Genomic DNA, 24,925 nt, shown 5'->3' with positions numbered 1-24,925 from the left:
AGACTAGATCTGAGTACCTTAGAGCCCTCACAAACCAGAGCTGGTTTTAATCTGAAAACAACTGTGGAAAGGTCACTGAAGACAGAATTATGGGTTCAGTGGTTCTGTCCTTATACATACTTTGAATGTAACCCTTTTACATACACAATGGGAAGAGTAGCAGCTGTTACTGGGCTTCGAAGTTATCCACAAAAATAAAGCAGAACAGCTTCCAAATGGGCACTTCTTCCCAAATGAGAAAGCTCCATTAAAAAAATTGAAAAAGCATCCCAAAAAATCTGTGCATTCATATCTGGGGCTTATTTGGAAAAGTGACATTTAATTTGACTAAATGAAGACCCTGCTACATCTGAAATGAAGCTTTATGTATCATGCAATTAACAAATGCCTGAACCATAACATCAACCTCTACAAGAAGTAATTCTAAGGGTAAAATCAGTTCAATGGAATTCCACTAGGTTCACAGAACCTAGTATATATGTAGCTTCAAGCAGCTACACATCTCTTGGATAGATTGTCAGTTGTTAGTAAGATAACAGACATAATACATATTTAGTAACATTTGCAAAAGTAACGAATTTGGTAGTGTGTTATTTCTTGTTAGATAAAATCTACAAATATTTGCAATTACAGATTGAATTTATTTATATGTATATCCCTTATTTACAGAATATGAAGTACAGAATGTTTTGGAGTAGATGCCTTAATATTATTTTTCTATTCCTTTAGCTTTTTTACCAGGTTCAAGGAGATATGTGTTTGAAGATAATTGAAAATGGGAAACAAAAAGATGTTGTCATCCGAGAAGGGGAGGTAAAATAGGATTGTCTTTCTATTATGATTATACATAAGTATGCTAAATTAATGTTTTATATAGTATTTAGAAATCAGTTTATCCCTGCAGTGCAAGAGATGGCATCAGGATTTAAAAAAATCCCAAACCAAAACAAAACAAATTTGAATGGCGTATAGAAAATTCCATGTCATTAACAGCAAACTACAACACACTGTGTTCAACATTTCACTATTTCAATAACAGATAAAAATATCTCTGAGTATCTGGAATACCTATTCAGATAATCAGGAATATACTGAGAGTTCTTATCCCCCTGCATGCCATGCAATCTGCCATGTGAATTCAAGCGGATCAGTCTTTTATTTACACAATGCTAGGTACATACTGCACACACACCCACATGCCCATAAGCAAAATGCCTAAACTTAGAAATTTAAATGGTTCAGCTGTTTTCAACCTCCTTTAGTCCTCACAGCTAGCCTTTACAACCATCACAATACGAAAATAGTTTTAAAAGAGACATTTATGGATAAAACGTATCCAATTTTTCCTTGTAGTAAATTTGCTAAAGCATAGATTGTAGTGCTTTTACTGAGAGCATGAGTAGATGCTTTTCTTGGTGTTACTACAAGTAAGACACACTACAACTGCCACTCATTGCTATTGACAGAAGTTTGAACTGCACTCGAGTCTTTGAAAGGATTATTAGTTCTAGTCGGGACAGCCCTTAAAATGGAAGATGTGTATTAAACCCAACAGCTTGAGGTCATAAAAGTATTACAACTTTTTCAATTAAGAAACAGAACTACATTTTCAAACTGTGAGATTCTGGTAATATACTTCAGACTGAAGAAGCACACCTAGCTGAGATCTTGGCATGTAGCATAAGCATTATTGAAAAGGAGCACACAATATCTTTACTGGAAAGACAACACTAGTACTGGTGAGGGACTGTCATTAGCTCTGTTTTGTAGACAGAGAAACTGTAATGACTTGCCCACCCTTGGCAAAGACATCTGTAGCGCTGAAGAATACAGGCTTATAACCTTCCTACACAGTCAGACAGCTGCTAAAAAAGGGCTTCTTCTCAAACTTCAGTAATAGACTTCTAACCACATGTTGCCTATTCCCTTTGTCACTTGCATGAATAAATAGTCCTCATGTTTGTTAATTATTTCTGGGGAGAATAACACTCTTCATCAGGCAATCACAGGTACTCACTGTGTTGGAAGGGTACACACAGATTATTAGTTGAGACAAAACCTTCCTTTTTATTTCCATTCAAGTTACTCAGAAATTGCACTAATTTATAAATTCCAGATGATTGATTGGTTAGATTTTCATTTCAATTGTGTCTAAGAATGCTGATCAAACCAGGAGGAGAGAACTTGACTACCATAAAGGCAGTGCTGATTGCAGAGTCACTGTGTCATCATTCACATAGAAAGCAAGAAACAGTGTCTGCAGGGCTTGGGTACCAAAGTGTGTAAAGCTGCAAAGGAGCAACACAAGATCAACAAAGAGTAGGGGAGAAGGAGAAGTGGGGCAAGGAGCAGAAGATTTTGCAGGTTTGGGGACAGGGGAAGGATGATGCAAAAAACAAAGACTTCCTGTAATGATTCTTTCCCATTTCTTTGAACAGATGTTCCTCCTACCTGCCAGGATACCTCATTCTCCTCAGAGATATGCAAACACTGTGGGTCTTGTGATTGAAAGGGAAAGACTAAAAACAGAAATTGATGGGCTAAGGTGAAGTATAAACTGTTGACTAATATGTTAGGATTCATAATATAACTAATTTCCCCTGTCAATAAAATACCGTCTTTTACTTTCCCCCCCGATGATATATCAGATTCCCCCGACAATTTTATACTAATTCTATCCACACATCTATTTATCTATATACAAATAAATAGAGATCTCATTTAGCATTTGATTTAGTTAAACAAGGAACATGTTGAAATGTCTTAATTGTGTGTTCTGGTTATAGCTATCTACTTATGTACTGCCTACTGCTATCACCTTAACTTTTAAAAAAATCTCAGAGTTCACTAATAACCCAAATGAAAAAAGATTTTTTTATTAACTCTGGCAAGCAGAATATTAGTTACTTTGCAAGCACTGAAAGCAAAAAGATGAAGAGCAGCTTTCTTGGCACGTGTGTGGGAAGCTGGAAACAAAAGTCGGTTTTCTTAACACTAAACCCTCTACGTTATACACACATCTGCCTAGCTTTTATTGCCTTACAAGAACATAATCTTCATGTAAGTGAGTGGGTTACTTTGTATTCTATTTAGGAGCAAGATTAAGCATTCTGGTCATAGAGAATTCACAAATCTAAGAAGGGAAGTCACAGCAGTAACATTAGCAGTAACATTAGCCAACCTAGAAAAGCTGTTTCAGTATTAACCAGATATGACTGACCAAGTAGAGTTTATGGCTGTTCATGTAATTTGTAAAGATTTAAAACTGCAGTGATACCTGTAATGAACTGTTTCCATCATTTCACCTACAGTTTTGGTTATTGCATAGGTAGCGTCACAGTAGGAAGATTGCAGATATGCAGAGCTAGAAAGACATACTTTTTCATTCAAAAATTAAAAAGGCTACAGAAAGAAATAAGAAACTAAGAAAAAGACCATTCAACCCCCCCCCCCATTAAATTCCAAGCTAAATACAAGTCCAGTTCATTTAAAACATTGTTTATCTATACAGTTGTCCATTTTTTCTTTTCATTGCAGTCTGTGGATTGTGAGGACTTAGATTATAAAAAGATATTTTGAGCCAGAAACAACTGGCCAGTGATTCAGATAACAATGTTTATTATTAATGTAATAAAGGAATGTAAATAGCTTTAGGTAACTTTAAGTAAAACACTCTCATATAGGCATGCTCCTCTGGAGATATTAATGCTACCATATGGTTTGCAGGTAGAAATTAACAAAGCACATTCTCAATTAAGAATATCAATCATGTGCCTGCAAAAAGACTGACTTAGATGGTTTCAGTGCCTGTGTTTTTACACTGATATGATGAAAAAAAGACACCTGAAGTTTTGGAAGTGATCTTGTTATGCTTTTAAACCTACATTGACTCTGTGAGCTCCTGAGAGAGACAGGAGTTTACAACCAGAACCTCTAATCTTCTCAAATTTTTTTCACTCCCAGCCACCTGAAGCTAAGACTGTACAGGAGGAAGTCATAATCAACTTTGAAGTATGCTGACTCAAGGTCTAATATTATGTTACTGTTCCACTATTTATCATGCTTCAAGACTAAGTCAGAAATCAGAGCCCCCAGCATACCGATTACTATACAAGTAAAGAATAAGTAGCCTGCCTCAGTGTTTCAGCATAAGTAATGATTCCATGCCTTGTGCTATAAGAAAAATGATTTAGCTAATCTTAATCCCATGGCAAACAAGTACAAAAAAACCCCTAAGTTTGATGTTACTTATGTTGTTGGATACTTTGCACTTTCCTAGCTGTAAAGCTTTTTACCAAAAAAGACATTTGTAGCATCTCCCTTCTCTGTAGATTCTGTGTGTTCAAAATTTGTGCTTGTAGCACAGTTTTTCCCCATATTGGAGGCATAGATAATGTTACTCTTTTCAGCATACCCTGTTCTTGCAAAACTTGACGAGCCAGGGAGCTCTTTGAGAATTTTTGGACAATATGTATATAGATACATAAGACAGACATATATAAACATACAAATACGCACAGCATAATTCTATAAACCTTGTTTCCCACTTTGGAAACTCATTGCAGTTACTTTAATCGAAAAGACACAGAGGACCTTTTTAAAACCAGTCATGATGTGAGTGACAGTACTGGAGCCCATCACTCCTTGCCAGCCCATGCAGTCTTTTTAAAATCTGAATATAAATTATATATTTGTCATGCCATAGATTACATATGATGACCTGTTGATCTCACCACAATTTCTTTATTTGTTAAGACATAAAATAATACAAGTGAAACACTAAGTTCCTCTTCAGAAGGCTGAGCTAAAACACTTCCCAAATCTATGCAGCTGAAAACCACCTATTTATCACAAACAAGTCCACAAGCCACCTTGCTTTCTTATCAGCCCATGCGCTTACACAACATCAAGTAACTATTTTCTTCAAAAGACTGAAACTACCTGATGAGTTAGTTAATAAAAGGATTGACTAATGTGTTTGCTTTGGCAGATACTATGTTGGAGAATCAACTAATGTCCTCTTTGAAAAATGGTTTCACTGTGAAGACCTCGGCATTCAACTTATACCAATAATTAAAGAGTAAGGGTTGTTATTTGTAAATTTTTTAAAAAATGGTTAAAATTACCTTGTAGATCTTCATCAGTCTGTGACTTACTTAGTTAATTTACCATTTATGCTGCGTTTTACATGGACTTGTTAGAAGTTAGTTGCTGCTCTACAAGTTTTTTTGTATGCCCCAAACTCATTAAATCAGATTTGTAAAAAAAGGAAAAAAAAAGAAAAATCAAATGTTTTGCACATTGATCAGGCACACGCTTTTTTGAACCAGTAAAAGCACACTGCTCCTAAAGTGCTAAAAGAATGAAAAATAAATCCTGATTAATACTAGGTTAATCAGGTAAAACACTAAATTACCTTAGGACTTTTTTTACTCTGGCTTTAATCTAAGTACTTTTAATCAATATTATTTATGAATAATCAAGACTGTGGCAAATTTGGTAGAGAGGTCCTTTTTGGGAAATATGTGAATGTCATCAATTAACTAATCAGTTTGTTAAATATTTGCTAAGATGAACAAGGGAATTGTTTAGTGACGTGAATTTTGTTGGACTGTCAGAGAAACCCTCTGTCAATAAAATAGGTATAGTCCCATTGCATACATGTGACAGTAGCTGAGGATCTGGCACATCCATTTTCAGCACAAAAACTGATGGCCAGTATTACTGCCTAGTCTTTGTTAACCTAGAGAGCGCGACTTTTTTAACGTGTGTTTAAATTCCAGGTTTTTCAATTCAAAGCAATATCAAACTGGAAAACCAAATCCAGGTAATGCAAATTAATTTCAGAATTAGAACAATTACCAATTGAACAGTAATGTTTCTCGCAACATAAAATGATTACATTTCTATTTTTCTTTCTGAATGTGTAAATTAAAATTACATTGGGAAGTAATTCCTTTCATTATCACAATCACAAATAAAATCCATCTACATGATTACCTACAGCATCTTGGTTGTTCATGTGATGCCCTCACAACGACCTATTGGGTATCTATACAGTGTGAAGTCTTATCTCTATCCTTGCATACCTTTCAAGTCTTATACTAACAGAATTTCATTTCTGATGATGCATAATGAGATTTTTGCAAATTGAATCTATACACTCTAAACATACTTCTACTCCTTTACCTGTAACTATACACTGTGGCCTACTCTTGGGAAACCTAGAGAAAGACAAATGCTTGTAGTTCCTGTAGGGTTTTATCCATTTAACATTTTATTTCTGTGCTGTTCCCAGTTTTTTATTTTGCCTCTGTGGATAATGGTTGCAACTTTCACACTGAAGCAGATACTCCAGTTGTAACTTTACTTGATTCTGTTGGACAGAGACATATAACAGAGGGAGTGACTGTTCAAGAAAACCAATTTATTAGTTTTGACTTTAGGAATATAATCTCTCAAACATGATTGCTGCTTTCTGCCTGGCAACTAAGGTCTCTGTTGTACGGATACTTGCAACAGCACCTACAGTGGAAAACTTGTTTTGCTGAAATCTTACAATACTGTTGGCCCATGGCTTTACATGGGCATCCAGCATATGCATGATCCATTGCTATTGATTAACATAAATGATGCACAAAATACCACCCTCATGTCTTCACTATGTACAAAAGACTGCACTACACAACTTTTCACACCTGCAGGGACAGTTTCTATGTCCCCTTCTATTTCAAAGTATTTTACATAGGCACGACCTGGTCAGTTCTGCTGCAAGAACTACCTGGATAGTCTTCCATGACATTGCCAGGTTCTTAACTGACACATGGAAAATCAGCATAAGAACAGGAGAAGCTGCGTATGAGATCTCCAGGAGAGCTTGAGATTCCTACACCAGTTAGCCAAATGCTAACCAGTTCTTTCAATCCCATTGCTCAACTAGGTTTGTTCTTTCAAATCTGTCTACTTTCTTATCTCTGCAGACAGATGACTAAGAAATGTATGGTTTAGGTGTACTGAATGTGCACACATGCACAGCTGTAATACCCAGCTATGCTACTCTTACAACTACATGACTAACTTGAATGTCATCCGCCATTCAAGGGGTGGATGACATAATTTAATTCCATAGCTCTTTTTACAATGTAAAGATAAATTTTAGTTTCACTCTCTAAGAAGTTTTTGAAACCAGCTGTCCTTAATCTCCACATTAACTCCCAAATGTCTTAAGATGATTCTTATGAATTACTCTAATAGAGACAAAAGTTCTAGTGAACCATTATTTCCACATCTATCCAATTTATCAGCTCGATAGTCACTGCCTGCAATCTCAACCTATAACAGAACAAAACTCTTACTCAAATCCTAAAGTTGGGAAAAGTTGTTTTTTGCATGAACATTATGGTTCTTAAAAATAGTTAACTGAAGCATTGTTACCCAAATGAAAAGCTCACAGAAGAGTGCTCTGTATGGGATAGCAACCTTAAAGCCCTTGCAATTCGGAAACGGTAAACCAGTCAGAAACCCTGCCTGAAAAACTTTGCAGCTGAACCAGCTTTTGGTATTGGTTCTTTGGCTGAGTAGTGAATATACTTCTCAGAAAAAGGCTCTATGTTTCTTATAAATAAAATGTTGTTGTCTCCAAATCTTACGTTTATTTTTATGCACCAGCAAAACGTGTTGATTTCAATTTGAGCATGTTGCCTGTATTCAGGTGTTGGTGGTTTGTTTGGTTTTTTTGGTGTTTTGCACAGGGCGTGGGCAGGCTAGGTAGGGTAAGGTACTGTATATCACTGTGTGTTCATACAGTGTTTAGCAGAGGAAATAAAATTTCAGATGAATCCTCTAGATGTTGCTATAATAAAAAAGATATATCTCACGTACTATCCTTTTTCAATACAGTGATTTCCAATAAGCACCCCTCACTAGGCTAAGTTTATGTCAGTAAAAAATTAATTATATAAGTGCATAAACAAAATAACATTAAATATTTATATTGTTAATATTTTTGCAAAAGATTAGAGCTGAAAAAACCCCCGACAATCAATCAGAAGCTATGATACATTGTGACACTTTTTTTTAAACACAGAATTCTGAGAAACTATTATTGATAAATCCAGTACACAAGCTCTTTCCTTGTAATTTATTCAAAAGCTATAAAAAGGCAAAAAAGCGTGAGAGACTTCCATTAAACTGGAAAGAAATCTTTTCAAGACAAAAAAAAAGGGCAAGTAAACATAGTTATTTTGTTCATAGCTCAGTATATCATTCTCTGAGGAAAATGGATTCACCGCTTGGATTAGCTGCAATGTCAAGACAACAAGTATTTTAAATTCTCTTGTCTTAATTCTTGCTGTTAGCAAAAGGCAGTCAACAAAGTTACCTGGCTGGCTTTCGACCTGGGGAACAGCTCCCTTTTTCCAATTTTCAATAAACAGCTCAACATCTCAGTGATATCTTATACATGAGGAAAATACCCCACATTTTTAGTCACAGAAGTTTTAGCTTGTAGCTCCTGTAACTGTCAGACTTGTGTTAAAAAAAAAAAATAAATCAAAAAAGAGTTTGACTGAGATACCAGTAAGCTGGTAATATGTTCACTCCGGAGGCATATACTCAACTGACATGGAAATAATCGGAGTTATTCCCTCAGCAGCTCTTTTTTTTTTTTTCCCCTAAGAAGTAGAATTCAGCAACCAGCATGACATTCGTAGCATATACTAAGCTACCACCAGTTTCTCATGATGTTTTGCTCAAGACAAATTTTAACATTATTTGAGCTAGCCTATGCAGAGGACAGAGATTCAGCCTTTCTTTCAGTTTCTCTTCTGAAAATCCAGTATCCCCTCAGTTTAAAAGCATCAGCTGAAGTGCTCTCAGGTTCCTCTCCACATAAACCTGAACTAGTGCCTCACCTTCTTAGAGAGAAATGGAATAAAGCTGAAGAAAAACATCTTGAAAGAAATCCTTGATTGCAGCTCACTCATAGAAGAAAGCTATAAATAGGATCAATCAAGCTCCAACTGCCTTTAAAAAAACACCACATAAAAAACCCCAAACCTAAGACCAGACTTTTTCTTGATTTATTTAGGATTTCTCACTTAACCAATATCAGGGAAAGTCTTTCTGAAAGCAGGGTAATCAGAATATATGAAAAGACAGCAGAAGGGCTCAAGTACCATCAGGTAAAATATAATTAGAGGCGTATATTGCATCCAATCTCTACTTAAGGCATCTTCCCTGGAACTGTCTTGTACTCTATTCCTAACCTCTTTTGTTTCCATGTGTAGAAATAAAATTTGAGAGCACTCTCACCACCTTCTGCCAATAAGAGTGAATATATTTAGGATATAGTCTATACATGGAACACTCAAGAAGGGTTGGTTTGATTTATTTTACATATTTTTTGACATGAGAAGTCACAGTTCTCAAAACAACTCTTGCTACTTTCAGCTGAATCAGACTGAAAGCAAGATCCTCTCAATGTTTCTATTTCGTCCCAATTTTCTAGTCAAGAGGACAAGAGACAGTTCAGATGGAGAAACCTCAGTTCTAATAAACACTGATGGCTGAATATTCTTTGCAAGACTAACCAGAAGCTCAAAAGCTTATCTTGCCATGCTCACTGAAATAATCCTGGTTCTTTTAAGTGAAATTTGATGGGGAAAAAAAAAAATGCAAGAAAAAACTTTCCCCAAGTTAGACTTGTTTAGAAATGAACTTCATGAACATTAATGGTAAGGGTAGAATGTCAGGTTTATGTTTATCCAAATTAATCTACTTCTAATTATCAATGAAATTTTATTTCACATAAAAGCTTGATTGTCAGTGAACATACGTATATATAATACAAAAAGTGCTGTAGTGACTTCACTAGCAACACTTTCCTTGATTCTCAGTGTACCCAGGGTAATTTACAATCTGAACTTAGAATCTAGTCAGTATGGTTAGAATACATCATAGTTTTATGCTTATGATTCAGAGCAGACAAGCACTAAGGAACTGAATGAATATGAAAAATTAGTTGCTTTCTTCAGTTAGTGGAGCAGGGATGCCATACAACATAGGGCATGGTCTGTAAATGTCTTGTGGTTTTAGTACTGCTATTAAGCCACCTATAAGGGTGAGCTCAGCACTATAAAAATCAGTTTCTGTACTGTCATCCTCTGTAGCTAATCCAATGCAACCTCTGTAGAAAGTATTTGCTGTTCAGTCTTGTTTCACTGGTATATAAAAACAAACAAATATTTATTCTTCAACTTTTTCTTATTTTCAGTTTACTGGCTGGTGGGAAATATTAATTCAATTAAAACAACCTCAGAAAACTAAAAATATGGAAAAAGATATTCTGTCTATATTTACACTAGAGCAAATACAGGGGCATGCTTTTGAACTTAAAATAACTATAAATATTTGTGCCTTTCTGTTTTAAGAACATTGAAATAATTCCAAAGATACTGTCACTGTGGTTTTTTTTTTTTTAATAAGAATGATAATTTTGGAAATAAGTTTTAATTGCTATATATCTGTTTAGAAAATTAACTATTTGATTCTCTTTTCTTTCATCTTTTAAGCATCTCCAACATACCTAGACAGATCACTCCTTTTCTATACGTTACTTCTTCTTTGAGTACTTGTATTAAAAGAAGCAGCATATGAGCTTTTAGATATTAAGAATTGTTCCTCTAGAGAATTTATTTTGCAAACAGCCACCAGGAGGTCTTCAGGACAGAACAGTATTCAAACCAATAGCGAGTCAATAATTTTAAACTGTCTAGACCCATCATAATTGTACAATTATCCAAATCATCCTCTCTGTAACTTTTATCAACAGTTTGAATCTTCTATTTTTTCATATATTTCTCTCATTCTATTATCCTCATTGCTCTCTTCTGGCAAAGATGCTCGCATAAATACACTATTCATCTTTATCTTGTCATACCTATGTCCTTTAAATAACTTCCAAGTCATGTTTATATTGCTTCTGAAGCCCACCTAAACTGCAAAGGGTATGTAGGCGGAAGAAGGGAATAGAATCATCTAATATAACCCTCCAATCCTTATAAACATGCGTCCTCTCACTGGCTTCATCCATTTTCTCTCCCCTTATATTTAACAACTTTCCACTCCACACCAGTCCCTAAGGAGTATAGAGCTTATACTGAAGATGAACTGCTCTGACAGACCAACCTAAGTCAGCAATATTTAATACACAAATAAAGTAGGATTACAATGTCTGGAGCATGGCTGCTATAGTCTTCCATATAAAAGCTTCTACTAAATTTTTTAATCCCAAACTACAGTGTATTGTCTGAAACCCAGGAATACAGGCTGCACATTCTCTGGAGCCAGGAATGCTCCAAGACGTTCATTAGGCTCCCAGAGTCCAGAACTGCTAAAGATAACAGTCACCAAACAAAACCCCAAGTCTCCCATGAGAAGTCTACTTCTCCCACAGTATTCTCAATTGAGCCTCCTCAAAGAGAAGCAGAACATAAACTGTTGTCTCTGCGAGATCTCCTAATGCTTCACCAAGCCACAATGCACTTTTAGTGCATAATGTATATAATAAATGTATCAGGGAAATAAGAATAAATGCCTTAAAAAGTTGTTCTCCTCTCTGTTCAGACTTTTGTGAAATAAAAGAAAAAATATTTAACAGCTCTAAAGCTCAGCAGATGTGTCTTCTCTAATAAAGTAGCTTCTTTCTTTCTTACCCTCTTAAATGCTCCCCAGACAGCAACATCTGAAACAGAAAACTCACAAATGGAGTCAGTCCAACATTTTCACTGCATTTCTAAGGCTATTTAGTAGTAATAGCTCACACATATACAAATCTTTGTCTCACAAGTGTAGTGAGGTCTCAACACTTGTTATAATGAAATAGCCTATTCCTTCTCTATAGAAACTGAAGTTACACACAAAGAGGATTAATGAAATGTCCACATTTATAAAAGGCAGATGCAGAAACAACATTAAGATTCCTGATTTTAGGATTGGAAAAGCAGTCAGTATTTCTCAATACAATTTATCATTCTTAATTACAACAACCTAGCTAGATCATGAAGAACCTTTAAACAGAATTATGGCCTAAATATTGCATTTTTTTTGTTCTAATTTCTTTCCTCCCTTCTGGCTGATGATATCTGCTTTTGAAAAGGCTATATTTCTTTATTACAGAAATATTTTCAAGGCTTTTCTCATCAAACTTCTTTGTTTCAATTAGGAAAAAAAGAATTGTTGCTCAGTTTCCAGCATAGATTTAATGACACAAAGAAAAATGTGCCTAGAAATAATTACAGAGACAAGTCATAAATTAGCAGTCACGCCAATTCTCAGGGCATGCTACAAAAACAAATACAGTTACACAGGGAATGTATGATTATTCCAAGTGAGTGCTGTATTTTCAGCTAAATGTTTTTGCATCTATACTCAACAACAGTGAAATGAACAAACAACCCCCAAAGTAATCAGTCACTGTCAGTGCTTTCAGTCTGGCTTTTTATATGGAATGAGCTAACTACTTGTTTTTTCAAACCCTGATGTCTGAAATTACATCCCTAATTTCACAGGTTTTATTTGCAGAGGTACTAAAGTCCTAATAGTCTCATTGACATTTCTGTTAACATGGAGAATAAAGCAGATTTTTCCATAGAAATTAGGTAGGCACATATGGGAAAAACATCCCAGGGTATGTATTATTGCTGACATTGGCAATTAAATGTGAAATGCTGCAAAACCCTCACATTAGAATTATTCATTATGATGTATAGTATTTAAGAGATGCAAATCATAATTAGAAAGTGCACAGAAATAAATGAATACATAATTTAAAAATAACTCATGAGCTCTTTATCCATAGTCTGGACCACTGAAAAAACAAAGACGGTTCAATGGCTCCACTTTAGATAACGATGTCTTCTACTTTTACAGAGGGAGACACCATTTGTAATGGACTGTCTCACATCCTTGCATAGAGATGGGGCCACAACATGCAGGGGCAGATTGTTTCTGAGGCAGCACAGTGCCTTAGGATGGAGGAGATTTTATAATTAATAAGAATATATAAGGAGATTTAAAGATTTGAAGATTGTTCCATCTCGAGTGTGCTGTGTAGAAGTAAAGGATGGCACATCACTGAGAAATACAGTTTTTCAGGAAGCCAACATAATCACTTTGACAGTTGACCTTATTTCAATATATTTCACGTGCTTTTTTGCTCTTTTCCCTTGCACAAATCCTGAAGAAACAAGGTTTGTAAGAGAGCTATGGAAGAGCTTGAGAATAATAGGGCTCAAGTAACACTCAGAGAATGAGATGTTCTGATTTTTTTTTTACAAGAAAGCTTAGGCACATCACAGGGGTAGGGGAGGGAGACCTTCCATGTAACATGTGAGTTTGGGGTAAGCAAATACAGCCCCATATACCTGGTAAGTTAGTGTCAGTCCTCTTTTACCTGTCCTCTCTATTGCTATCAGAAGTACAGTGCTCCCAACAAGCTCAACCTCTTCCTTAGATGGTCTCTGTGGAGGCTGTAAATACCTGTACATTCACTTGCTGTTGTCTTTCAAGCAGTTCTCTACTTTTTACCCAGTTTAATATTCTCAGTCTCAGTACAGTCTCTATTGTTTAACTGAAATCAACTTCCTCTAAAACCTGTGATTTCCTTTTTTAAATGTTTACAAACTCATTCAGTAAACACGATGTATTTTTCAGTTTAACATGATATCATCACATTCTAATTTAAACCTAAAAAGAGCTATAATCCTCATAAAGAACACATCACTGTGATATGAATTTTTAATAGTAATTATTTACAAAAATGGACTTTAGTATTGAACTGTTTAAATGGTTGTCCTGAACACATAAGAAAATACTAGATTTGATGTTCCACTTAGTTTTATATTACTTGAAAAAACACGCACAAGACTTTTAGCTGATTAGCTTAGAAGTACCATCTTCTTGCATTTTGCTGGCATATTTTTACTTTTACCATCATTAAACATGTTGTCTCCTTGTCCCACAGTATTGCTAGAACAGAGCTCCAGAAACACAGACTTACACTTCCTGAGATACTGTTGAAAGCTAATGTACAGGCTAAGCAGAAATATATGCAACAATATCTAAATATAAACCATTAGCCTGATAGGAAACACTCAGTTCCTTTGGAAGCACCAGGCTTCAAATCTGATATGTGTGGGACTGCAAAAGATTGGACTGTCTTCATTGTAGCTTATTAGCTCAAGTTCACAAGCACTAGGACACAGCTTTTAGCGTCATGCAAGGAATCAGTATCAGGGTTAAATAAGAACTCAGTCAAGTAGTCAAAATAATGTCACATGTACGTCACATACCTCATCACCATAGCACTGTCTTATTTGTTCTGCAGTAACAGATAATTGAATCATTGTGCTGGACTGCACTATAGATTAATTTCATGCAGATGCAGTTTTCAAAGGCCATTGTGCTGTCACTGGGAAAGTGTCATTAATATCAAAAGTAGCATTAAGCCAAAACCCCATCACAGGCCAGGGTCTGCTGACAAGACAAATGTCAAAAAAACAGCTCTTGAATTGAGGAACTTAAAGTCTAAATAAACAAAAGTCCACCTTCACATGAAAGTAAATGAAACTGCTAGAAATTGCTTGTATGTCGCAAGCAAGAAAGGACTGCACCATGGTAAGTGCAGAATGTATTACACTTTACACTGCCCCCAACTATGCATAGGCCACCATATGGTGTTGTCCCATGTGTGTCGTCCCTGTTGGTCAGGGCAACTGGACTCAGAGATAACTAGAAAGAGGAAAACTAACAAAATTATGTTTGTGGAGAATAATTGACAGAAGTTAAGCTACAAACTTAGGAGTTTATAGTTACTTGTCATTGTTAGATTTGTGTTGCTTCATGATCAGAACACAAACAAGTACTTTGGCTTTTTTGTACCTCAGATTCCTTGCAACTCATGGGGAGCATTCATGGTTCTGCTTGCCTAAAACACCACAGTGCCATTCCTCAAGACTTGGTTTTTTGCTATCCATTCTCCAGCATATCAAGTCTGAACGTACTTGTTAGCTTGATGCTAGAATTCTTGATCTATGGAGAAAACATAGCCCCCCCTAAGTTGAGCAGGATACTCATGACATCTCAGTATTTGTTAGCATCTTGGTATTTGTCAAATAAAAAAGAATCCACCAAACCACTCCACACCTATCTCAACAAGGACATGCGTGACAGAAAGCCGTCAGAAAGTTACCAATGGGTAACTTACCAATGGGTAACTTTCTTGTACTTCAAAACTACAAGAAACTTTTCTAAATTCAAGAGTGATGAGTTTTATTTTGATAACAAAACCAACCAAACAAAAAAATCCAACTGATAAAGATTCCTACTATTAACGGAACAAAATATTTTAAAGACTTTTGGAATACTAATTGCACTGAGTACCTTCTGATAAAATTTCTGATAAATATTCTTTTCCTCCTTGGCTGTACCATAACATTTTAGAGCTTTATTTTGTATCTCTCCCTTGAAAAAAAACAATTTTCCAATGCAGATTTCATTGAGCATATGCATTATTTAAGGACAAGGTGTTTAAGTGTTCTTAATTACCTCCAAAACGTGTTTGATGAACCTGTGAAAATCAAAGCAAAAAAACCCCAAAAGAACCAGACATATGTGGAAAATAAATCACCAATTACCTTAACATTGCATTTTAGTGTTATCAAACAATAGAATATAGAATGCTTGAGACTAGATCTTTTTCATGTTTAAAAGTTCAGAAAAAACACTTTTAAATAAAAATTTTTTCTTTTGCTGCAGATTTCCTCAGATGGCTTTCAGTATTTCCTGAAAGAGACATTGCCAAGAGAAATTATTTCCAGAAACATATGGACTTCTCCCAATTGTTTTAATGTCACAGAATGGGTGAGGCTGGATGGGACCGCAGTGGGTCATCTGGTCCAACTTCCCAATATAATGAAGAAAAAATTTGAATGGCAAAAACTATTTCTACAACAAAAGGGCTAGCATTCCACACAGATTATCTGGAGATGAGTGTTCTCGGTACTCACTATGATGCCATAAACAGCAACAGCATCTTCATTACACTGCTATCCTTTGGATGCACTGACCTTCCCACATCATTCAAAAACTTCATAGAAAATGGTCTTTAATGAAAAAGTGACATGATACATTCAAAACACACAAACACTATGTTTGGGAGAAAACCATCTAGTGAGTTCTTCTGGTATCTAGTTGGCATTACTATTTGAGGTGTTCCCCCGTGGCATCTCAGAACAAACCACTTAGAATCACTCAGGCAATTGCACTGTCTCTCCACTTCATTGTGAGCTGGTAAATAACTAAAGCTCATTTCGTATACCAGCAACATGCAGCACAGATCTTGAATTTTGCCAGCTACACTGAAATAACATTTAGTCCTCCAGCTATTTTAAATCAAATTATTTACGAAGGAGAATTACTGGAAATCAAATCCAGCTACAACTCCAGGAACAGCACAAAAAAAAATACTATATTTTAGGTTGTGATAACCTGTTTGCTTCACTGTGGTCAATGTGTTTAAAAACATATAGGGGAGAAGCCATAGTACTAACTATGTGAGAGATCTAGAGCAAGTTGGTTCTAAAGGCTGAACTCCACTTTTATGGGGATAAGCAAAGGCTCAAAAATTATACACCACATTTTACCAGTGCAAATGCTGATCTGAAAGAGAATGATAAATATGCAGCCAAAACTAGTCTATTGCATACTGTTTGAATACACAGTTCTGAAAATATCTTTGAAGAAACCACTCTGTAAAAATACACAGGTAACACATGCATCTTAGAATCTCAAATAAGAAGTCCTGATAATGACCTGATTACTGTTACAACTGACTTTTGACTAGACAGGAGCTGTAAATTGAACCCTTCAAGTAAAATGTTTGCAAAGATCAAGGGAAGTAAGTATCGCTGATATCTCTCTGCCTTGCTTACAGATGAACTCCTGAAAGAAACACCTTTCCCACTAAATTCCACTTCCGTTATGGAGCCATTTTCCTTCCCAGGCTGGTTAAATGATCACCGTGGTGAAATAAAACAGAAGAAATCCTTGAGTATGTTTGGAGATAATTTTGAAACAGAGGTAGGGGGGGGTCTAATTTCTCTAAAAAGAGAGGAATATTTTTAAAGGTACAGATAATACATACCTGCTGTTCAGACCAAGTGAATCCAGGCCTGAGAACAATATATAGTCAGCAGAGAAAGTTATGCACCCTGACAGAACTCAGTTTTAGTCTGCCCTGCCCTTCAGAAATACCATTGTCCATTTATTTGATTAGCTTAAGGCGAGGGCTTCCTAGCTCATTACTTCCATTCACAGAATCAACCTGAATCTTGTTTCTATTCATTTCCTTTGGGATTAAACCAGCTCCTTTACTCCATTCCCCTGCCCCCCCCCCCCCCCCCCCCCCCCCCCCCCCCCCCATATTTCCCAAATCAGAAGCACCATCATGATGCAAATATTACTGAAGTGTGTTCAGCTTCCCTACATGTTTGAAGAGCATTCATGGTGCCAAAGTCTAATACAGGTGTGTAAACACTTTTTTTCTCCCCCTCAATCTACATTAAAGTGGAAACAAGGAAAACTGGAGAGCACCAGAGAGCCTGGGCTGCACTAAAACATTGCACTGTCAAACACAGTCTAGTGTGGGTCTAAATTAAGCTGTCACCATTTGATATCTGTGCTGTATGCATGTTGTTTACAAAACATATTCTTCCCCTGAATTACTTGGAGTCACGCTGAAGAATCCAATACATATGACAGCAAAGTGACAGTGTGGGACTGTCATGAAAGGGCAGATAATGAGAAAGATAAAGTCTGGTCTTCAGGTTTTTTTATTTAACAGAGGAAACTTTCCTACTTCAACAGGCTCTTGACAGGGCCCAGAGTTCATGAGGAGGAAGTGCTTGTTCCAAGAACAGAAGCAGGAACCATGTAGATGCAAAACTGAGAGTAGGAGGAAGCAGAAGGAATAGATAAGCGAGGATGCAGAGGAGCATAAGGAGTGGCAGGTGTGATCAGTTCCCTTTTTATCAGTAGGAATCAATATGAGAATACCAAACATAGTGTGAATTTTAATGTCTGTAAAAATAACGTCATCTTCTATGAATATTGTCCTGTAAAAATAGAATGCGTTAAATGGTCTTGGAAGATGAATATGGACACTTTGGTCACTGGGATGAATCCATTACTTTTCTTCCTTTTTTTTTAAAGGTTATAGCTTATGGACCAGGAACAACTGAGAAAAGTAAAAAGAATTCAGATATCTGGATATGGCAGCTGGTATGTGGCAATTCATGCTTGTTAGCTGATGAGTTGACTGATGTTTCAGTTTAGACTGAACACTAGTAAAACCTTCTAGCAACAGAAACTGGAACAATTACCTTCCTTCTCGTAGATAAGATCACCCATAGGCACTGCCTTTCAGCTTTAAACTGTAAGGAAAAATAACTGTAAAGTACTGCCACCATAAAAACAGCCTTTTTCCTCATCTTGTACACTGAGGACTGGCATCTATCCTTGTTGAGGATTTTAATACACCCTCCCTAGGATATGTCCTGTAAATATATCAGAATGCCTCTAGGTGATAAGACAACATCACCTATTAGTTCTGCCTTGAAACCTTTGTCCTCATACTGAAGTCAAACTGGAACCAAGTAGAATAAGCTAATAAAAAAGTCTGAGAACTTGTTTATACTAAATCACAGTGGTAGGTGATCCACATGTCCTTCATTCAACTGGCTTCTAGAAAACTTGCAACCCAAGGGAAAAACAAAGAAAAGATAGTTTTTGCTTATGCAAGTCAGGCTAGCTTGAGAGGCAGGTATTTCTATCAGTTCCTGTTCTGTTGAAATTCAAAGGGGCTATGAAATACTAATTAAAGACAATCTTGAAAGACATTTGTTTACATTGCAGCTTACAGCAGCCAATGCAGTCAAGACCTTGTGGCTGGCAAGTACCTGGGTCCTCTGTTTGACAAGATAATAACTAGTTGATTCCAGTCTGGATGGACTCCTATTAGCAATTTCAGTCAGGTCTCTACTTTTTAAGACTTAGAAAAATATTAGAAAAGTAGAAGAGGAGCTTCAAGTACTCCAGAAGATTCTCTCTGTGATATATGGGGCTGTACCAATCTGCAGGCTGCTAGGTTAGATAGGTAACAGTGTACCCCAAGAGTCAGGCAACAGGTTGCTGCTTTACGATGAGGAACACTGAACCATGAAGCATTTTTTTTTTATGCTAATAGTGTTGGACAGGGAAGGTCAACTGAACATTTGGCTAGGCCTCATGAAACAGAGCAGGTTTGAGGTACTCTTTCAGTGGGAAAGATTTTCATGCTTGCAGCATTTTCTTTCTGCTAGTGACAGGACATGGAAAATTAAAAGCTGGTTACCTGTTCTTTCTCTTCAGGAGGGCACCTCAACTGTTACCATGGATGGTAAGACCCTGACTCTATCTGCTGGTGACAGCCTGCTTGTTCGTGCCCAGTCTGTGTGAGTAGAGATGAACAGTGGTTCAATGCATGATTTCCCAGATTCCAGCAACATAAATTCTATGTATTCAACCCTCACCAGGCTGGGCATCACTGGTGCAGAAATATTCACAGAAATCTGTGAATGCAGGATTTGCAATAACCTCCATTATTCCTCAGGGCAAAAGTGTTTTCAGGAGGAAAAGCCAGACATTCATTCTAGTTCACCTCTTATGATTAAAACTGGGGAAAATAAAAAAGCTAAGCACTACCAAGAAAATCAGCATGCAAAAGACCATGCATAAACATAGATGGCATGAACAGAAAAATTGGCGCTCACAGCAGATCCTTTCAGCATCAGACCAGGCTTAATCAACGTCAGTACAGGAAGATTTGGGGTTCAGGCTAAGAACACAGCTCTCTTCCTGGAGTAGGATGCATACAGCTCTTTTATAATCATGATACACATAAAGGGAAAAGACAGTGAAAATAGCTTCCCAAAAGAACAGAAAGGAAGATGTGGAAAGTGGCAGAAGCTGATAAAGTACCCAGCATGAAGATGAAGGATGATTTATACTCACTGCAGCAGGTCATAGGCAAACGATAAAAATGGCCTTCTTTCCTACAAGAAAAATCTAATAAATAGTAGTGCTGACTTCTGCACCTTTTGTAAAGCCCTGAAAACATTTGCTGAAAGAGCTGAGACCATTCAACAGTACACAGAACTGTTCTCTGCACCTGTGATTCCAAATTGCAACCATATCTTCCCTTCACCATTACTTCCATCACTTCAGTAAAATCACTTAAATTAATTCCCAGGCCTGCAGTCCAATCAGTGAGCACGTGTTTTCAAAGTCATGGCACAATGCACATGCACAGTTCACATGGCATTAAGACGTTTATCAGACTTGTACAGCAGACACCTTTTACTGCATGCACACTGACTGATCTCTGTCCCACTCTATAACTGGCACAGATTCAGCTAATACAAGTGATGACCACAGGAAAAAAAAAAATTAAATTTGTAGACACTAATCTCACTACAATAACAATGGTACTGAGGTGATTCTCTTCCAGTCATGTCACTGAGTAGATGCCTTCCTCATTGGTTCATCCATAAGTAGATAAATATTCTTCCTCACCATTTCATGATGTTCAACTTATATTAGTGATGGGGAAGAGTTATTCCCTGAAATATCACAAGATATACCAATATGGAATGAGAACAAATGCAATTAGAACAGAACCTGCTTGTTTTCCCCTCCTTTTCAGTAGCATCAACATTTTAGTTGATGGTTGATCCATACACATGGGATCATCTCTCTCTTCGTTCTTGCAGGTATAGCTGGAAAAGAACAGAAGAATGCATTGCTCTCTGCATCGCTCAGGATCCAAAACGCAAGCAGCCTTATACCTAGCTCCTGTGTCAGTTGACTTTGATGATGACTAAGTTTTAGCCTACTTTAGTCTTAAAGATCTTTTATGCAGAATTCCTGGAAATTTCAAGTCTAACACAATGGTTAAACTGAATTAAGTGGAGTCAAGTGCTGTGCCCAGTTATAACCTTTTCCCCCAAATAAAGTTTTAGCAAAATTTACAATCACTAATTTTTTTAAGAACTACTGTTCTGTTGGGTTTTATCTGAAAGGAAATTAAAACAGGTCCAAGTAGTATCATATATGTTATTAGATAAGTAATCCTGCTATCTAGAAGTTAGAGGCTTTTCAAATGGAAGTCTCTGCCACAAGATGTAGAAAAGAAGATGGGATTGATACTATTATACCTACTTAGGTAGAAGTCTTCATTTTGTCATTTGTTATAGATTAGCTACAAGATTTGTTACCCAGCCTACAGTAGGGGACCTTTAATTGACAGTAGTTCACAGATCTTCTGAGATCTTTTGCTAAAAGTTTGGCTTGTTTTTTTAAAGGTCCTATCTGCTGCACTGCTTGAGGATCTCAGTGCTTTGTGAAAGAGAGGAAGGTACATTAGTGAAGGGGGAAGCAGTACCTGGAACATCAGGCATCACTTAGACCATCACTGTACTTGCTTCAGGTGGAACTTATTAACAGTTTACCAAATCCACCAATGCAGTGTCAAGCACAGCAGCACACCACACATACCATGCTGGATGCTGTGGATACACTACGCTATCAAGAACATAGCACTGCAATAGGACCAACACTGGAGCATCTGGGTCATGGGTGTGTTCCTGTGCAGCAGAAATCTCAAGCAAAGTAGCCTTAAGAAGTGTGTTAGGGGAATAAAAGAGCAGAAAAATTGTTGTAATCAATTTCCATTAACTGCTGCTGCTGCTTTTTGAACAATGAGGTTTCTTGCAGAAGTAATAAATATCAGATTATTTTTTCCTGCTTTTATTCCAGGAACTCTCCAGAGGGGTTTTTGTTTGGTTTGGGGTTTGGATTTTTTTAATTGTCCTTCACATTATTAAGATCAGAAAACAAGTTGCTTATCAAATACACATTTGAGAAAGTAAAAAAAGTTACCATTTCTTGATTTTTTTTAAATTCAGAAAAATAGTTCTTTATCACCTACAAAGCTCATTAAACTGAAACATCATATGTGTCTTTTTCAAGCGTTCACTCTTCTCATGAGAAAGACTCAGATGGTTTGGCTTATATTTAATATCAGTAGCTTTTCTAGCAAAGCATACAGCAAAACTTGGCTACATCCTCCTAATAACAGGAGACCTACTTTGAGAAATTGAACCTCGTCTTAAGGCTATTATAGGTGTGAGCTAACACACAAAAAAGGAGCTATTACATTCCCTCTGAACAAGGGAGTAATTTTTCTGATTACCATTGGTATTGGTGTGTCTAAGTGCAGGCAGAATTGACTACTCCTCAAGTGATCATCTATGATTGAGGCACCTAGTATAACAAAGTGTTGTACTTTTAGTCCACCAATTAGAGGGTAACCACAGAATTATTTCCATATTTCACACTGAATAAGTGAATAAAACACAGCCACGTGTAGAACGACATCCAGATAATCAACAGCTCTTCATCCACCCAGAAGCACTGAGCAGTATGGAACTTTCAGAATAAAAATTAAAGCGCCTCTAGATTAGATACCTCCCATGATATAAAATTAAGGCTCCATTCAAAGTGTATTTGTGATGAAGCCCTTTTATAACAACTTGTGCTTGAACACCTAAATTCTATTCAAGTCCCATTCTAGGTGACCCAAATCATAGCAAGAACCAGAGCAGGAGCATTAAGCCAGACCTCCATCACCCACAGTTTTGCCACAGCCTGCCATAAGAAACCGGGACTGATCATGTCATGAACTAACTTCTATTGAGGGTCTGCTATCATCTAAAAAACTAGGTAAGATGTGATAAGCCCCATAAATATGCCAAAGAATCAGGACCATCATGAAGTACCAGGAGAAGAGAATTTTGTCTTCTAGCATCTCTTGATGATTATTTCAGTTGTTTTCATGTCCCATTCCCTCACCACCCATCCTCACTTCTCTGATTCAACAGTTATTTGTAGCCAGAGCACAAATGAGAGCATAGATAAAACTTGTCATTTACTCCTTTAAAGGTGCTTAACCACTGTGATTCAGAAACCTGCAACTTCCCTTTTCCAAGTCTTCAAATAGGTCCAGAGAGCTCCTCGTCAGTCACTGCATCTTTTTCAGGTGCTTTACTCTTCCTCCATATTATGTCTGTTGTAAACTGCCCCAACAATGGTACATTTATAAATAGATGTACCCATGCTCCTCTGCTTACATGGAAGTTGGCCACGTGCAAGTTTTGTTCCTGGAATCCTTTTAGCTGTTGGGTGCTCTTTCTGTGTACGTGCAGTCACCTCAGTAGATGACTTCAGCACCAAAGCTGCTGGGATCAAGGTCTGGAGACTCCACTGCTAATCTTGTCTCAAAGAAGGATTTCACGCTAAGGTGAGTGGCAAAGGCTTAGTTAGGCATGCTGTTTGCAGAGTACCCTAATGCACTGCTATTGACATTGTGCTTGTTCTCACGTGTCCATGAAACACACCTGAACAAAACCATGCCCTACAGAATCATTTATGGTTGAAAAGACCTCCAAGATCATAAAGTCCAGCCTTTGACCAATCACCACTTTGTCAACTCGACCATGGCACTTAGTGTCACATCCAGTCATTTCTTGAACATCTCCAGGAATGGTGACTCCACCACTTCCTCGGGCAGCCCATTCCAATGCTTAAGCTTTTCTGTGAAGAAGTTTTTCCTGATGTCCAACCTGGATCTCCCCTGGCGCAGCTTGTCCTCTCATCCTATTGCTAGTTGCCTGGGAGAAGAGGATGACCTCCTTTCAGGCAGCTTTGGAAGGCCTCTCTGAGCCTCCTTTTCTCCAGGCTAAACAATCTCAGCCACTCCTCATATGACTTACACATAACACACTTCATATGATTTATGCATCTACTTGACTGTTTTTCTTTACAACTCTTCCCACATAAGGTACATCTGCACCCTATTTTGGATACTCATTTTCTATCTGAATCATACAGATATTGGGACACCTCATACTTAAACTTAGTACATTTTGTAAGGATTGTGCTAACCTTACTAGCACAGTATTGCATAGACAGTCCATCTGCTGCTGTTTCTTCAAGACTCAAAAGCTAAATCTTTATAAAAACATATATTCTAAGAAGTATTACAATAAAGCCTACACAGATATGAAACCATACCTGCACCATACTTTTTAAATTATTACTTTTAAACACATGCAGGATTGTCCAGAATCACAAGCTCGAGCTGACTTGGAAGCTTAAAAATGCATACAAAGGTGTTTGAATCTACCTACAAGCATCCACAGAGTTATTCCAAGGCTGAGTCTCACTGATTCTAGAAGTTGCAGTAATTTTCCCCTTCACTTTAAATGGAAAAAGGTGATGCAGCCAAATCCTGCCAGTTGTTGATTAAAGTAGCAAGAGATGCTGTGGTTTTTCAATGCTTTTAAAATATTTAATCCTCATGAAATTACTGGTAAACTCTGTAAAGAGAAAACTAAACAACTCCTTTTCAGCTGTGGATAGATTTTTGTTTCTATTATTATAGCATTTAAATTATATAAAAGAGTGATATAAGCATTGTTATAAGTATTTCAAATTGAGCAAGTAACTTACATCTTGCAGTCAGTCTTCAGTTCATGTAAATCAGCAATATAGATCAAAGATATTTGAAGTCTCCTATTGCCACTAGGCTAGGCAGGCTTGACCCAATGGAGTACTTATGTTCTTATTTTGAGCTATGCTGACTTACATGAATTATGGAAATAAATTGGTATGTTTCACTGTATTCCTCCTTATTATGGTCTCACATTTTAACACGATTAGCAAGGCTACATTATACATCAGCACCCATTAAAAACAAATAGTACTGCTT

The 24,925-nt window shown here is 36.8% G+C and overlaps 1 protein-coding gene across 1 annotated transcript in view; it reads left to right on the top strand.

The window, feature by feature from the left end:
* HAAO (3-hydroxyanthranilate 3,4-dioxygenase) overlaps positions 1–22,110 on the top strand; it is a 33,570-nt gene extending 11,460 nt beyond the window's left edge. The window contains exons 3-10 of the mRNA XM_027641584.1: positions 730–813; positions 2,439–2,545; positions 4,991–5,080; positions 5,784–5,827; positions 16,994–17,139; positions 18,271–18,339; positions 19,468–19,550; positions 20,868–22,110. Of these exons, the coding sequence (XP_027497385.1) occupies positions 730–813; positions 2,439–2,545; positions 4,991–5,080; positions 5,784–5,827; positions 16,994–17,139; positions 18,271–18,339; positions 19,468–19,550; positions 20,868–20,946 (702 nt within the window). The 3' untranslated portion in view covers positions 20,947–22,110. The remainder of the gene's footprint in view (positions 1–729; positions 814–2,438; positions 2,546–4,990; positions 5,081–5,783; positions 5,828–16,993; positions 17,140–18,270; positions 18,340–19,467; positions 19,551–20,867) is intronic.
* Positions 22,111–24,925: the final 2,815 nt, after the last annotated feature.

The sequence above is a fragment of the Corapipo altera genome, unplaced genomic scaffold (assembly GCF_003945725.1).
Source record: "Corapipo altera isolate COAL_440 unplaced genomic scaffold, ASM394572v1 48b, whole genome shotgun sequence".
Lineage (NCBI taxonomy): Eukaryota > Metazoa > Chordata > Aves > Passeriformes > Pipridae > Corapipo > Corapipo altera.
Note: the sequence above shows the minus strand (reverse complement) of the source record. Positions and strands in the feature narration are given on the sequence as shown.